Raw genomic sequence first — 17,007 nt, 5'->3', positions numbered from 1 at the left:
GAGCGCTCATTCAACTGTTGATTCTGCTGAACGCATCCGACTTGACCGATTGGCGATAATAAATTCGATAGAAACTGCGGCGCCATCCATGAAATGCAAAATGCACTGGCTCGCAAAAAGAAACCTCCATCTTTGCCCTTTGGTGCCTGTTGGCGCCCAAACGGATCGAGTGCGTTCCAGTGTATGATGATGATCTTGGAAAATGGCTTCATGGTGCAGAGTACAATCGGGTTTTAACGTCGATGACGAGACTGTCAATTTTGGGACGCGGATAATCGCCGAAAGCAATGGCTCGCTGTACGAGGCGTGCACTGTGGCAACGATTCAATCGCTTGAAAAGGTACTTCCTCTTTATTACATATTTATTTTGACATTTGGCTATGACGTTTTCCGTTGACGTTGTACACATGGTGTAAGAATATATTCTCATATCATGGTTAGACACTCTTTTCATGGAATGTGTTCACTGAGTGCAAACAACGAAAAAGAGAAAAGATGCTTTGCTTAAAATGCCAAAAAAACGTCAATTTACTTTCAATGACAGTTGTATGTTTTTGTTTAAATCTGGGTGAAATACGCATGCGTCGTGTTTGTATCATTGCAGCGCGTATTTTAAATGTGACGATTATAATTAGCTACGAATTTTAGATTTATAAATCTGTATATAAATTAGAATTCTGATTTTTATTATAAATATTAATACGGTTTAAGTTAATATTTTTTTAAATTAAGTTAAAATTGATGGCTTATAAAATTTAATTACATTAAAAATTATACTTATGTGTTTTAAAAAATATCTAATTGAAATATTTAAAATTAACTAAGTTAAATTCAAAGTTATTAATCTTTAACTGTTTTGTTTGATTTTTGACTTTTTAATTACTACTCAATCCTGATAATGTATCATTGAAATTTAATCAGTATGTGTTTTTGCTTTAAGGTGGACCAACAACCAAATGTTGTAGCATCTATCCAATATTCCATGATTTGCATAGCAATTGATAAGTCCATTACAGTTTTCAAGGATGAAACTTGCGACGAAATATTATGTAATATTAGCTTTCCCTCCAAAATAGCCTGTTATTGCATTTCTAAAGATGGTTTCTTCTTACTTGCCATACTCGAAACCAGAATTTTATACTGTGTGCATTTATCAAATGGGAAACTAATATTTACCAAGTAAATATTTCATATCTTTTATATAAACAATTATTAGCTGAAACATTATTTACATTATTTACATGTTGTAAATGTTGAAAATTAATGATGTGTGCATGATTCCTAATACATTACAGAACTATGCCTGATATTAAGAATAATATAATAGAAATATTTTTAAAGGAGCAAAATGAAGAAACATTTATAATTTTTGTTTCAAATACTGGAGCTATTTACAGGTATTACATTTATTTATATTCTGTCATTTTACTTTTTATCATTGAATTTATATACAAATATATATATACTATTATGGAACTTAGGGTATTTGGCAATAGATGAAAAAAAATTCAATGATTTTATGTGATAAAATAAGACAAAAATCGTAAGGCTCTGTTTTTTAATTATAAATGTTTAAATATTTACGTGCTTTAGAAATTTATTATATTAATATTTAAAAATTTATAATAAAAAATAAAGCTTTAATTAGAGTTTTATTACTCTTAATTTTTGTCGTTATCATCTAAAATCACTCCTTAAATTTTTTCTCGTTTTGCCAAGCTCTATATATTACATATAGATACACATACATATTTTGTGAATATTTTAGATTCTCCAAATTTTATCCTAAAGCTTTAGAGATTGCATTTACCAGTGATGATAAAGTTATGATTGCAGAACATATAGCAAATATTCAGTGTTCTAAGTTATTCGAAGGATTTACTTCTCAGGAGGTAATACGTATTTTTGAAAGAATTTAATAATACTTTTATAGATATGTTTTGCATTTAAGACAGTTATATCACACTGTTCACTTTAACATCAGTTCATAAAAAATATGTTTCAGTTTCTCAATGCTACAGTAGATATGTCATCAGAAGAATTGTCAATAGTTGCAGTTGGAACAAATTCTATATTTACATGGCCTAATGAACAATACGTTAATTTCCAAAGTGTATTTTCTTTTGGATATAAAAAGATTGAGCCGCTGCACGGCAGCAGGTAAATACATTTTTAAATTATGCTTGTAAATTAGTTCTGTTTTTGAATTTTTACTTTAAATTACATAAAGCATAAAAAGTGTTTTGTTTTAGTAAAATGTTGTGTCTTCGTACAGACAATATATTAAGTATGCTATGTCTGGATACATTTCTTACATTAAAAATGTGCGATGACACAGTGCTCGATTTTAGTGTAATACAGCATGATGATCACTGTGAGATTTTATTTTTAACGCATTTCGAAAACAATTACATATTACACGTTACTTCTTATCCAGGTAAATGCTTTATTTTTATTTGTAAATATTTTGATTCTTTCAAATTAAATGTGACACACTTTATACTTTTCCTTTTAGATTTTGAACAGAAATTGAAAATCAACGTACCCACTAACATTTATTTGTTGAAAGTTTTACATACCTCTGACAATCTGTTTTACATAGAAGGTATTACTACTGAGACTGGTGTTATCGATACATTTAGAATAAAAACGATATTGGAAAGTATTCCCGAAATACGTTTAGCGAGATTACTAAGGAAGAGACAATTTGATGCAGCTGAAGCGTTTGCAGAGAAACTAAATCTTTCAATGGAATCTATTTATTGCTCTAAAGCAGCATTACTCGTAGAACAACTCAGTCCTTGGGCAAAATCTGCTCCTAATTCAGTTAGCGTAGATACATTGATAGATATTTTAGATAAAATACAAAATATACAATTTGTAATTGAATGTTGTGACAAAGCCCTCATTTCTGATTATACACAAATGAGACGGATCTATTCATACGCTCGACAAAAAATAATGCAAAATATTGAGATAAGTAATGCAGATGATTCATTGAACAGTTTATCTTTAATGAATGATGCTTTATGTAGACTTGAGACTTTCCAAATGATTCAAGACATCGAGGTAGATGAGTTATTGAGCAGCGACGCGAGTATGGAAGAATGGATACAATTTTCAAAAGCGAATTTAATGGAAGAATGCATCACTCGTTTAAACATGGGACAATTAAAACCTGCTACATTAATTTGGACGAGGCATCTTCCTGATCTTGTGAAACATATATCTATGGAGACTGTACAAAATATTTTTACAACTTTACCTGAAGACGTAAACCCATCATGTTTATGGCCATGGCTTATTCATTTTATACCAACATTATTATCTTTATTACCTGACGCATTAAATGAAATTATATCTTGGAGTTTAAAAAAACTAAAATATCTTGAGATATCTCATCGCACGGCATGGCCCGAAGTCGGTATGGAGTTTGCTAAAAAGTTTGTGAAATTGTTGAAATTTGAAGATAATCAATCGGTGTACTTTCATCAAGAGTATAGATACCAGAACTCTCTACTGAAACAGTTTATGGTTTTGGTTCAAGCCTTATCCGATATTCAACAACTAAAAATTACTTACAGGTTAAGAGTCCCTCTTGATATATATATTAACTCGCCTGTAGAAGCGATTTATATGTTGCTAGATAAAATACATATGGACCAAATATCGAATTTTGCGAATACGTTTCTGAAACAATATATATTGAATAATAATTTGCAAAATGATACCGTTTTTTGTGCATATATTCAGAAAACTGTAAAAAATTCGTATAGTTGGTGGTTTAATGAAGAAGCTACGTGGGAGAAAAGAGTTACTATTATAATTGGCCTTATACATAATATAGAGAAACGACTGGAGCAATCTTTGATAGTTGTAAGAAAAGCACCGGTGCCCTGGAGTTCAACTATAACTACTCTAGCAGAAACAGGCATTAATTGCGGTCACAGTTTATCTTGTAAAATTAAAATTGAATCCGACTACGTTCCAATCAAACTCATCTTAAAAAAATATGGATTTGCAACAATTGGCGTAAATAATAAATTGATATCGCACATAATAAAAAGAAATTGCGATTCTATCATCAACGATATAGATGTGCTAACTAAAAACGATCAACAATTAAGACAAGACGCATTTTGTCGATGCATAATTATCCGATTAAACGAAAAAGATCTCCAGAAAGCTATGGACATAATACAGCATTTAGAAAATGACGCTGTTATCGCTTTGTATTGTTATGAAGGAATTATTAATTATGTTGTTGCAGCTTTCTCTTTTCAGAATGCAACGTCATCTTTGACTTGTCACATGGAAATACTGGGCTGCTTGGAGCTTAAAATACATAACTTATTAACACAATCAAATATTTGTCATTATCGTTGCACCAATATTATCAAAATGATAAAAGATTTACGATCACTGTATGCACTAAAGAAATATTATAAGATTGATATTTCTTTAAAAGATTATCGTACACAGAAATTACTTGTGCTGAAAAATAACATCTTGAAATTGCTTGCAGATGTGAAAGAAAATGATTGGCCAATAATGCACAAGACATTTATTAAAATTGCCGAGTTGTTGGAATTAGAAAAGTCATATGCAACTTTATTTATGTTAGAACAGATGAAGAATTTAAACGGATTGGAACAACTCGTTGACGATGACGAAAACTCAAGTATGGTATCTGAAAAATTCAAGAATATACGTAAAATATGCTCGTCGATACTACAACATGCTACTGTAGACACAAACGCTGTAAAAGTTGCCGAAAGTTTAAGTATTTCGACATTAAATACTTGTGAAGACAGTGATTTACAATCTGCACTAATGCTTTACACTTGTATCAACGCATATCCAAATTTTTCTACTCAGGATCGTTTTGATGTAAAGCAGGGGCTCGTGCCACAATCTAATTGGAAATTGTATACAATTTATAAGGATCCAGCAATATCTTTGGATAGAAAATTAATGGCTTTATTTAAAGATTCAATGTTCTTGCACTTATACTATTCAAATCAAGTCAGTAATGAAATCATAAGTTGCGATGAACAAATGGATCAATTGCTAACTGATTTCCTAGAAAATACGAGAAAGATGCAACCTCAACACAACGATTTTTCTTTATTGCAAATTTTCAAAACATTTTATTTCATGTACTGTAGCACATCTGTGAGAAACGAAGAGACGTTAACAGAAATGAAATCTACATTATCGCATCTTCTAATGAATTTATTGAAAAAATTGTGCACCGGACGATCATTCGATTTGCAGTTGGGACTGTCTGTTCTTTTTACATTGTCTGAACAAGAAGCGTGTAATTGGCTCTCCACAAATTTTACATTATTTCAGGCCGATCACACTCGACATTTTACGATCTCAACTTTGGGATATGAATATTCGCGCTTGGGACAAAATCGATCGTTGATACAGACGTTCGAGAATTACAAGCTACTTCATATTTGGGCACAACGGCTGTCATGTTATTCAATAACTTCTAAAGAGGTTTTAACAAATAGCGCTTCGAGCAAAAGAGAAATTTTACAGCAGATCATAAACAGTAACAAAGAGAATGTGATTCCCTTATTAAAGGACTACTGCTGTAGCTTTGGATTTAATTTTAACGATTGTCTTTTGCTCTCTTTACAAATATTACTGAAAACGTGGAATCCAACGATAACCGTTTCGAATACAGGCCTAAAAAAAGGTAAATCATATTAAGTCACATGTATTTGTGATGATTTAATATTTCCATACATATTTTTACACATAGATCATTTTTCTATGACATTGAGTGCAAATTTAATAATTAAATATTTTTTAGAGCTACTTATCTGTAAAGATGAAGTGGAAGATTTAAAAAAAAGATGTAATACAATTGTTGCGCAAATGGAAGATAAATCTGTGTTGAAACAATCTATCTCTACATTATGGGACCACGTAAGTTATAAAGATATTTGATAAGCATAATTTCCTACAATACAAATTTTATATTTAAATTTTTAGATCACGTTTTACCATTATGAAGTATTCATTATATTAATGGATCTCATAGGAGATAAAGATATGAAGAAGAGGAATTATCTCTGCTTCTTGCAAAATTATACTCGGAACGGGTAAGTTGTAATTTCATTAAAGATACACCTACATGGGTCAAAACAAAATCTAACTTCGCGAATTTTTTGTGATTAAAAATGAGAGATGTAAATACTAATTAGAAAAAAGTATAATTTTTACAATGAAATAAACACAACCTTCCTATCTTTTTCTATTTTATCGTAAAAAAAATTTGCAATGTTAAAGCCAAAATTAAACTTATTTTGATCTATCTAAGCATTCCCTTAAAGTTATAATTTTATATCAAATTTCAAATTAATACTATTTATAAAAAAATCAATAATTAATTATATACACTTAGGCTACCTACACTGATGGAACATGACGAGTGGCTGCAACTTAATCCTGGACACAGCACGTTGCCACCGATAGCCCAATGGAGACTCCCATTCTTGCTCAAAGTCGACATTTGGAAAATCATTAGTAAATATACCGCAGAAATAAATTTTTTATCAGAGCACTTTGATAATTATTTAATTTATATTTTATTAATTCTCGTTGCTATATATAGCTCCTGAGTTGAATTTAACAACATACGACAAGTGGCTTGATATCGCACCCGTACTTAATTTGGAAGCACATCTTATATGTACATTAGCTATTAAGGGCGAAGTTACGCAAGTATGGGGAAATAATTCTACTGTGTCGGAAAGTGTTACATGGTCCCTTTATTCGAAAAACACCACGTTAATCAAAGATATCAAGAGATGTATACAACGAATGACGGACTCGGATGGATTTTATTATGGTACCGCGGCATTGTATTATGTCGTAAATCATACACCTCCGGGCGCTGATCGAGTTGCCGCCGCGAAAGAATGTTATGAGTACTCTCAGCTGGCGGCACAAAATTCTACCAAATTCGAAGAGGGAATGTTAGAAGTAATCTTTGTGTACATTTTGTTTGTATGCAGGATTGGAAAGCAACTAGTTCAAAAGTTACAAAGTTAATGGATTTCAAAATAATTTAATTAATTTTAAATTTGTTTATTTTTATTTTCAACGAATTATTTTAAAAACACAAGCTTTAATTTATTAACTTTTTTTTCCAAATTAGAAGTTTCTAATTGAGTTCATTTTCTATTTATATAATTTTTATTAATTACAAGCCATTAACTTTAATTTATGTAATTTGGTTGAAAAAATTAATTTATCCAACCCTGGTAAATTATGTCTGTATATTGTATAAAAAAAAAGTCAAATTCTATTTAGCGTCTGCTTTCAGAAAATTGAATCCAAATATTTGAAATTTACGTCCGAGCATATTCTACGTTTGTACGGATTGGAGAAAGATAAATATCTTTCTCTAATCAAAAATCCATGCAAGTTGGTATACGAACTGTATAACGACGAGAGTATACCGTTGCGATTTCGAACCGCAACCAACTACAGACCTGATATTAACGCTGCCGTTAACGAGCTGGGTAAATTATTCTCGTTGAATACGATAAAATTGCGTATGAATTTATTGGAAGAATGGCTGCAGTCCAACGCTAGATACACTGAATTGTCCCAAAGTTTTACAGAAACATTTCTGGCGTCAAAAGAGTCTGATCAGACTACAGATTGCGAAGATAAATTACTTAGGTAATGTTGCCAATACATTGAAATTTTTGTGTTGTTAATTTCTAGATTAATAATTGATTTTGAAATGTACTTGTAAGGAAATATAAAGTGTTTATGAGAGCTATCTTGGCGCAAAAGATGTTTTATATTCAAGCGGCGACTAGGCATTTTATATTTCTTATTTGATTTATTCATGGAGTGTTATTTAATTGTTTAATTAAAAAAATTTTTTTGTAGGATATGTTACATGCTGGAATATGGAGATGTGGATTTGTTTGCGCAATTTCTTATAAACATAGGCTTTGGTGATTGTCACGGCGAGACTGAATACAACTGTAACGTGCGATATCGAGTATTTCGAATATTACAGACAGTTATTGATACTGCTACGTTGGAGGAATTGACTAAGCAAGATATCTGTACCTTTAGGTATATATTATAATATAGGGTCACTTCATTTGTTAATGAACAAATAAGAAATTAAACTAGTTTAAAAAATAAAAACAATATATTTTAATCAATGTATGAAAGTCAAATTTAAAAAATATTAATTAATTTGTAATTTATTATATTGAAGTCTTATTATTTTAATTGTTTTTCTTAACAATCAATTACAGGCGATTATTTAGTGATCATAAATTATTTACGATAGAATATAAATTTATCTTTTATTAAAACGTTAATCTTGCTTTAATATTTCAGAAAGTATATGAAATCGTTACAGTATACCAGCAAATTAGAATCATTAGGATTATGTTATAACACTGATACATTTGAAAGGTGTTGTAAACGTGAGCTGATTCAGATATTGTGGAAGAGTCAACACAACTCGCCTTACGCTCTTTCCGTTATAGCACAGATTTGCATCGAATTTGAGATAAACGATGCCTTACTTTGGGACGGTACTTTGAGTCAGATGACGAAACTGCAAATGGTATCAATTTAAAAACTCGTTAGCTATACTTCCTAGGAAACACTATCTAACAGTGACATAACATCAATGTTAAAATTTACTTAGCAATATAAATGTAACATAATACATATACACAACAATTACATTGTTGAATTTGAAATTATAAGGTTGACATTTTGTTATTGTTGATTAATGTTTCCTGGATTTTCTCATGCTTTAAAAATTATATTAGATGTATTATTTTAGGTGGGCGATTTGAAGAAAGTTTTATTGCAATTGCGAAATGAAAGTGTCGTTGTGAATTGTAATGGTTACAAAATAGGATGGCAATTGATTATTTCCGAGCCGTTCAGTGAGATGGATATAAATCCGAATCCGGAGCAAATTGACAATTGCATTGAGGCAATTTGTCTGTTATATTCGTGTCCCGTGGCACACGAATTAGATTTCGCATCCATCGTGAAAAATTGTTTTCAAAGTAAACAGGCACACTTGGCTGCCGCACTTCTACCATTTTTAAATGAATCCGAAAAAAAGTTTGTTTTAGAGGTAAATAATGATCAATTATTTTTAATTTATACAATATACAAAAGAAGATAATGACATAAATTTTTCTTTTAGACTATTAATCAAAAGTGTCAAATCAAAGAACTCGTAGAAGATTTGAATCATTTATCTTCTAAAGGAGTGCTCACGATTACACACGTAAGTTGTAATAAATGTATTTGCGTTTAATATGTATATTTTTAATAAGTATATATATTATTTAATATTAAATTATCATTAAATAATAGCGAGAAACATTCCGCATTTGTCGAAGTGCTGGAGATATCATAAAAAATAGTCAAGAAATTAATTTTGTATTATAAAATAAGTTAGGAGAAAGTTGAGTTTATAGTCTGTCCGAGAAGAAATCCGGGATTTCGGGCTCGAGAAATTGCTCCTAATACGCGGAAATCATGTAGATTAAAGAGGTATCAGGAAGTAAACTAATAGTTACCCCGTTTTATTCATTCCTCACTTTACCGACACTCGATAACGCCATTGTAGAAAATCATGATACTCGATTATCTACGGTGCCGTCATTGAAAGTCGGTAAAGTAGAAAGTGAATAAAACGGATAAGTACTAGTTTACTTCCTGATACCTCTTTGCTCTGCATGATCCCCGCGTACTAGGAGCGATTTCTCGAGCCCGAAATCCCGGATTTCTTCCCGGAATGAGTGTAAACTGAACTCCCTCCTAACTTATTTTATAATACGGAATTAATTTCTTGGTTATTTTTATAATGTCTCCGGCACGAATGCGAAATATTTTTCGCTATTATTTAATAATAATTTAATATTAAATAATTTACAACCTTATAAAAATATGAGTATCTTAATTTGCACTCGTAAGCATTTTAATTAAATTCATTATTTTTATGTTTAGAGTGTCACCATGGTGCAAAAATCTGTATTTTAAAGATGAAAGCGAGGAAAAATCTTTTCTCTGTATCATCAACTGGAAGAAATTAATAAACGTTATGTTAAATGGAATATTATAACATACATAAAAAATAAATTTCTTTTTTTATATTATCTTGCTTTACATGCAAGTTGGAATATTTTATCTGATCTTTTTGTATCGTCGTTACGTTACTTACATCCTGTGTTTGATCGATGAAACTCCGCGACCATCTTTGGCCGCTTTTGATGCAATCTCATAATTCATATTTCTCTTGCAATCATGGTGAAATTGACAACAGACATCGTCGAAAGGAAGTGTTCTCAAATATTAACTGGTAAATCACTCAGTAAGACAATAAAAAAAGATGAATTGTGGAAATTGACTCATTTACATATGAACGATATGTTTATCAGCAGTATTGTAAGTTATATTGATTTAACAAATTATTTTATTATTTCTAATGTATATGAAACGCTTCATGTTTTGTTTAGGGCAACATCGCTGTTTATACAAGTTTAAAAGTTTTATATCTTCAAAATAATAATATATCGAAGATAAGGAACCTACATTTTGCGTGTAATTTGACACATCTGTACTTACAACATAATGTCATAACGAAAATAGAAAATTTGGAGTCTCTGGAGAATCTCCAAAAACTTTATTTAGGCTACAATAACATTATTGTAGTTGAAGGACTGCAAAATACAAAGAAATTACAAGAATTATATATCGAGAGTCAAAAAATACCGTTCGGCGAATCGTTATGCTTCGAACCGCGCAGTGCTTTCACTTTATCTGTGAATACTATTTGACTCTTAAAGAAACTTTCATTATATACATTAATCGTTGAGATTTCTGATTATTATAAATATCTTATTTTTCAGATGTGTCTTAAAGTTCTTAATATTTCTGATAACAAAATGACATCTTTGAATAATCTAATGGGATTTCAAGAATTATATACCTTGAATGCAAAAAATAATCTCATTGATAATATAGATGATTTAACTACAACAATAAGTACACTGACCTCTTTACAAAATTTGTTTTTACAGGGTAATCCTGTTACATCGTCTTACAGATATAGGGAGAATTTGATTGCTAATACCATTTCACTAGGTAAAATTATATAAATCATTCTTCTTCTCTGGTAGAAAAATTTTGACATTTTGATGAACTTGGCGTTTAATTAATTTCATGAAATTTTAATAAAATTATACGAAATTGTTATTATGAGATGCATAATTTACTTAAAAGATTAATTTCCTCATTTAATAAAGAACAGAAGACGTTTCAAAGAGGGTATAATTTATTAAAATTATTAATACTATTTAATAAAAATTATTAATGCTATTTAATTAAAAAAATAAGAAAATTTTATTGAAATTATAATAAATTTTTAGTAAAATTGCAACTAAAAATCAAAGATGCTCAGTACTAAAAAATTAATATTTTCAAACAATAAATATTTGATAAAAGTGATCAAAGTATTTCAAAATAAATATAAAAAATCAACATGTTATTCAAAATTTTATTCAAATTTTTTCACCAGAGTTATCATTTATTATCAATATTTGTTACTCAATTATCAATTCACCTTACGTACAGCCAATCTCGACGGAAAAATTGTAACTGACATTTGTCGAAGTTTTATGAAAAAATTAAAAATGGAAAAGTACAATCGACGTGGAAAAAACGCAACTAAAATCCCATTAGGAGATGATATAACAAGTATGCCAATAATGATTTTTCCGTTTAGAGCCAGTAGTTTGAGATAGAAAATTTGTTCTAGGTTCTCTAAACTTGCCACCGGCTTTCAAAAGATCTATTTCGAGAGCAATTTTTCAGCATCCTGGTCCACACTTGTCTGTAACAATTACTCCTGGATCTCTCTCAGTAGGAAGTCAACTGCAGCAGGTGTTTCCACCTTGGAAATCAGGTAAAACAAAGAGAGTAGAAAAGATAATTTCCATTGTTATATTAATAAGATAATTTTGCGTGTAATATTAGCACCTGGCATTAGAAGTACCAAGGATAATCATGTAACACCAAGGCCATTTTGGAGTAACGTAACTAAAAACAAAGATACTCGTTTAATACGCTCTCACATCAACACTAAAGCAATTGCACTACCGCTTATTTAATTCCTTTTACCAATTTTTTTAAATAGTTATTATTAATGTAATTTACTGCCTTAGATTGAATTACGGAACGTGAATAAATTGAGATTGTAAAAGGCTAAAATTTTATGTAAGTTATGACGGAAAATAAAACAATGCATTATATTCAATAAAGACAGACATGAATCACAATATTATTTTTATAGAACTTTCTAGTAATAAGGCTACATTTCCATTACTTTCATATATATGAATTTACTGTAATGTACATATTAAATAAAATTGGTCACAGATAAATATAAAATAAATGTGTATAAATTCGCGATGTCACACGATACAAAGTGTTCAAATGCAATAAAAATATAATTAATCTTTATAAGCTGGGTAACTATTACATATTAAATATGCAATATAATATTTCCAATAAACTAAACAACAAAAGTGCTAAAGTATAAACTTACGAACTAGATTTGTACGCTGCTTGAAGATCTGTACATCATTTGTAAAGCTTATATGATTATTTATTCATGTATAAATTCATTGCATCGATTTATAAAATTAATAAGCAATATTTGTATTTTCGCAATTGGAGAAATCTGAATTACCTTTCTATTTTACTGACTTGGAATTATATTGCTATTACATAAGCATACACGTGTGTTCTCCAAGCAGACTTAACATAAAAGTATATTCTTAAAAAACAGGAATAAATAACAAAAATAATACAAATATTTATAAGACATACATATATATGTTAGTCACTATAAGCATGGAATGTTAGATATAATATAAAACATCTTTTAGTTTTCATACGATAAAGAAGAGGAAACCGAAAAATGATATGCAGCTCATTAAAATGTTATTCACAGAATCTTGAGACACCTGTTTCGCGATATGTGTATACGTAAAGAACAGGTAATCATTTCACTAGTAATCATTGGAAATTATATATAAAATCATAGCATTGTCTTGAGCGTATCTAAAGATATAATCTTATATCATGAAATAGTAATGAGAGATGTAATGAACCAATATATATTTTGTGGCACACAGGCAACTATCATATCGCCATTTATCATGTAATGTATAGAGCAAGCGATCAGTAATATAAAATTTCTTATATAAATAGGCTGTAATAATCCTTTGTTCCTTATATTGTTACTTCATTTAAATAAAATCTAGACGGAAATAGTTTACTCTAGAGAACTGACTATGCCTAAAAAAAAAAAAAAAAAAAAAAAATATTAATCAGTATTTTATATATAAAATATATACTTTCTGTAGCAACAAAACAAAGTATTAGGTAAGAATAAAAACTATGAGAACAAATATTCTTTCAAATTTTTAGGGATATTAACAATCTACATTTTTATAAAAATATAAATGTAAAAAAATGGAAAACAAGAAGCTTCTTTCGTTTAAAGTACATTCGTACCTATAAACAAAGTATTTATATTTTTCGAGAAAATATATATATTCTCTTTGTAATTAGTTTCTATAATAAATAAAATCAAAGAAATAGACTCTAAAATACTATTTATAATTAATAAAAAATAATACATCAAAGAACAAAGGTATACACAAGCCTGGTAAAATACGGTATACTATATTCGCGTAATGATTTTTTTCGTTTAAAATAATTTGCATAAATTAAAGTTTATACAAAGCTGCAAAAATTAAAATGCACCATTCTTTTCATTGAAAATGTATGTTAGATTTATTTTTATTCAAATCGCAATGGAAAATAAATCACTAAACTAATGAAAGTTTATGTAAAATTGTAGTTCTATAACTACATAAGCTACAGCTAAATTTAGACATATACGCTGACCAATGCATGTCATTGCTCTTGGTATAAAGTTTTATACATCATACATACGTACATACATATATACATACATATATGAGCCTATTTATATTAATCATAATAATTGAACATATAATGAAATGTACAGTTTCCGCCAATATATTGTATATCTCTCATTATTATATATATAGCTGCAACATAAAAAATGATACAATACTCGACCAACATAATTTTTGTATCTTTCCTGTAACATAACACTAACATTTTTTAAATGTACAAAATTGACGATATCAAATATTTCTATCTATTAGCAATATATGTATGTATATATGTATATATATTAATATGTAACATATATTCTGACTCTGTCACACAATGTTACGTAATAATCGTTTGGAAAGCCAATATCAATGTTACAGATAGTCAAACTATACATATACTTTTTGCCGAGAAGCTTATCTTATTGCATTTAAGCATTACAACAGACAATATATGTAGTAGAGCTATTTTGTTTAACTATTACTTAATCTTACTTTCTATCAATTCATCTTTGAGTTTTTTTTTTAACGGATCGATAAAATTATGTTTTATATATATAATATATATAACCCATTACAACATATTTTACTCGTTTCTTTATACGAATATTTTGACTCAGCATATTTTAGTTAGTATTAACAACTTGTAATATATTACACTCAAAGATGAAAGAGAGAAAGTAATAAGAGTTTTCGTTAGAGGACAAAGGATTCCGATAAATCGAAGGGAATATATTTCAAATAGACTTGGTTGACTATCAATATTTCGATATTAGTATTTCAAATTTCGAATATTCTGATGTTACTTTACTGTAAAATTTTCAATAATTTATATTGTATTAGTTATTTTTTGTATGACTGCAATTATTTCTCTTTTTATTATTATGAAATACTCATTATCAAAATCTTAAGTTGCAGGGCACCCCGTCTTTTATATATTTATATATATATATATATATAATTATCGCCATAACTATGTATAAATAGTTTATCCTTTGTTTACATACATACATAGCTATGTATACATTATATAATATTTATGTCCTCGTGTATATAAATACACTTTCTTAGTTACTTTAATATGAACACTGTAGTTTATAGTACGAGGTACCATTCTCTCTTCTTTAAAAAGATTTCATCAATATTTTATTTCTTTCAACTATCAAACTCGATTTTCAATCGAGTTTAAGCTCGAATCGTCGGGCAAGCCGCAAACAGAATTTTCTTTGACCTTAAGAGAAAAGATATAAAGCTTAGTATTGTTCCTTGCTTTGTATTAACTTGATAAAATATTTAAAGACTTATCGACATTTTTTTATAGCATTTCAGTCTGGTTCTTTTTACGACACATTAAACAATGCATCCAATATGTAGCATATACTGTAAATACCAATTTGTTTTCCTAGTCTGTAAGATTATGAATCGTTTGTTATTTATAGACCAAGAGTGCCCTTTTATGTATGTACGACGGACAATCCTCCACTAATTACTGCGTCGTTTGCTGCTGTATTTCTATCTTTTCTACTGTCATATCCGGATTCATAGCAGTAGCTTCCTGTATCGCTTCTGCCAAAGCCCGATCGTGATCAACCGGATCGCCATCTGATTGTATCGTTATCTTTTGCTCCACTCGGGTCTCAACTACGCCATCCTTCTCTGTTTTGTACTGTAAGAACAATCGATTTTATTTCACAAAAATTATATAATCGCAAACAATGTCAGGGTATTTATTCAACTAATCGATTGTCGACATTTTGCATCATCATGAAAAAATGATCAAAGAAACAAATTGTATGTGTATGTAAATTTAAATTAAAAAAATTAACTTTTAAAAATTTCCTAGAGCACGAATAAAATTCCATGACTTTTATAAGGGTAAAAAAGAAATTTCCTAAAAATTTCAGGTTTTTCCTGTATTAAACACCCTAAATATTGATTTCGAGTTAGCTTATAATATACCTACCGTGATAGTTTCAACAGTACGGGTTTTGCTAGATATGGTTTGCGTACTGACTATCTCTCCTGTGGCACTATAGTTACCATCTTCACTTTCGAGAGCTACTTTTCTTGTTTCAGTTGCCACTACAGGTACAGTAGTTGTCGTTGTTACGTTACTATCCGGTTCTCCTGTATAAACATGCTTCTCTGTTGCAATCACAGCTGGATCTCCCTGAATCAAAATTTATTCAATATTCTTTTACTAAGGATCCCTTTTAACATCAATGAAAGATGAAAATAATGAGGATTATGAAAATTAATAGATTTTAAAATGAATAAGAAAAATAAGAACAATGGACAATCTAGAAAATAAATTAACTTTATACAAATTGATATACTGTATATCCACATTTACAATATTACATCTGCATCTTCAATTACTGTATACATCTCCGAAATACGCTAAAATTGTAAAACATTTCCATGTGTATCTCTGCACATTACACACAACAATGCAAAAATATGTTTTGTTTTTTTTTTTAATATTATACAATATGAGCAAAAATGTCTTAATGCAAATACACCGCATTGGGTTAGCTGGCAAGGCAAAATGCTAAAATTTTTTATATGTATGAATACCTGTCACCTGTTGCTATAAACATGTACTATCTTCCGGTCCGTATTAGTAGAAGAAAATTTTCGGCCGTTACTTAATGAATTACCTGATAATATTGATTGTAGAAAGCCTGTTGGTCATCGTCAAGATCAATCGGGGTACCCGAATCTCCGCTGCTCGAGCTCGACGAACTTATCCTTCGTGAGTACAGCTACGTCATGCAACGTGTTAACCAAGCCGGCAAAATTATTTACAAGAAACAAAAATAAAAAAAATAAACAATTTCGTATGAATATGAATGATACTAATTAAATTATTGTTAAATTAATGATATTATATTTAATCCATTTAATAATAAATGAATAATTTAATGTAAGCCTAAATTTAATGTAAGTCTAAACTTTAATGTAAGCCTAAATTATGCATATGCTATGAAGTGTT

The 17,007-nt window shown here is 29.4% G+C and overlaps 3 protein-coding genes across 8 annotated transcripts in view; 2 read left to right on the top strand and 1 right to left on the bottom strand.

The window, feature by feature from the left end:
• Positions 1 to 90: 90 nt before the first annotated feature.
• Positions 91 to 10,178, top strand: LOC105205671 (kinetochore-associated protein 1). 2 transcript variants are annotated; one of them, XM_011175118.3, is made up of 17 exons: positions 91 to 340; positions 941 to 1,179; positions 1,296 to 1,397; positions 1,769 to 1,892; positions 2,006 to 2,160; positions 2,253 to 2,437; positions 2,516 to 5,710; positions 5,828 to 5,943; positions 6,010 to 6,119; positions 6,422 to 6,543; positions 6,632 to 7,002; positions 7,346 to 7,707; positions 7,924 to 8,115; positions 8,389 to 8,620; positions 8,846 to 9,148; positions 9,221 to 9,304; positions 10,030 to 10,178. In XM_011175118.3, the coding sequence occupies exons 1-17, from the start codon at positions 203 to 205 to the stop codon at positions 10,060 to 10,062; spliced, it is 6,063 nt and encodes a 2,020-aa protein (XP_011173420.1). In that variant the 5' UTR covers positions 91 to 202; the 3' UTR covers positions 10,063 to 10,178. The 2 variants fall into 2 exon arrangements, with proteins under 2 accessions (XP_011173420.1, XP_025987526.1); XM_026131741.2 differs by lacking the exons at positions 91 to 340; positions 941 to 1,179; positions 1,296 to 1,397 and having other exon boundaries at positions 2,240 to 2,437.
• Positions 10,179 to 10,262: 84 nt separating this feature from the next.
• Positions 10,263 to 13,409, top strand: LOC105205672 (protein phosphatase 1 regulatory subunit 42). Of its 2 annotated transcripts, XM_011175119.3 has the most exons (6): positions 10,263 to 10,467; positions 10,539 to 10,844; positions 10,932 to 11,166; positions 11,656 to 11,778; positions 11,840 to 11,986; positions 12,058 to 13,409. In XM_011175119.3, exons 1-6 carry the CDS (start codon positions 10,327 to 10,329, stop codon positions 12,189 to 12,191), a joined length of 1,086 nt encoding a protein of 361 aa, XP_011173421.1. In that variant the 5' UTR covers positions 10,263 to 10,326; the 3' UTR covers positions 12,192 to 13,409. The 2 variants fall into 2 exon arrangements, with proteins under 2 accessions (XP_011173421.1, XP_039305733.1); XM_039449799.1 differs by lacking the exon at positions 11,656 to 11,778.
• Positions 12,403 to 17,007, bottom strand: part of LOC105205675 — a 38,411-nt gene continuing 33,806 nt past the window's right edge. For 3 of the 4 annotated variants that reach the window (XM_039449790.1, XM_011175125.3, XM_011175126.3), the window contains 3 exons: positions 16,673 to 16,777; positions 15,976 to 16,182; positions 12,403 to 15,678 (listed from right to left, as the gene is read on the bottom strand). In XM_039449790.1, the coding sequence (XP_039305724.1) occupies positions 15,499 to 15,678; positions 15,976 to 16,182; positions 16,673 to 16,777 (492 nt within the window). In that variant the 3' untranslated portion in view covers positions 12,403 to 15,498. The remainder of the gene's footprint in view (positions 15,679 to 15,975; positions 16,183 to 16,672; positions 16,778 to 17,007) is intronic. The other variant, XM_011175128.3, reaches the window with a different exon arrangement.

The sequence above is a fragment of the Solenopsis invicta genome, chromosome 5, assembly GCF_016802725.1.
Source record: "Solenopsis invicta isolate M01_SB chromosome 5, UNIL_Sinv_3.0, whole genome shotgun sequence".
NCBI lineage: Eukaryota > Metazoa > Arthropoda > Insecta > Hymenoptera > Formicidae > Solenopsis > Solenopsis invicta.
Note: the sequence above shows the minus strand (reverse complement) of the source record. Positions and strands in the feature narration are given on the sequence as shown.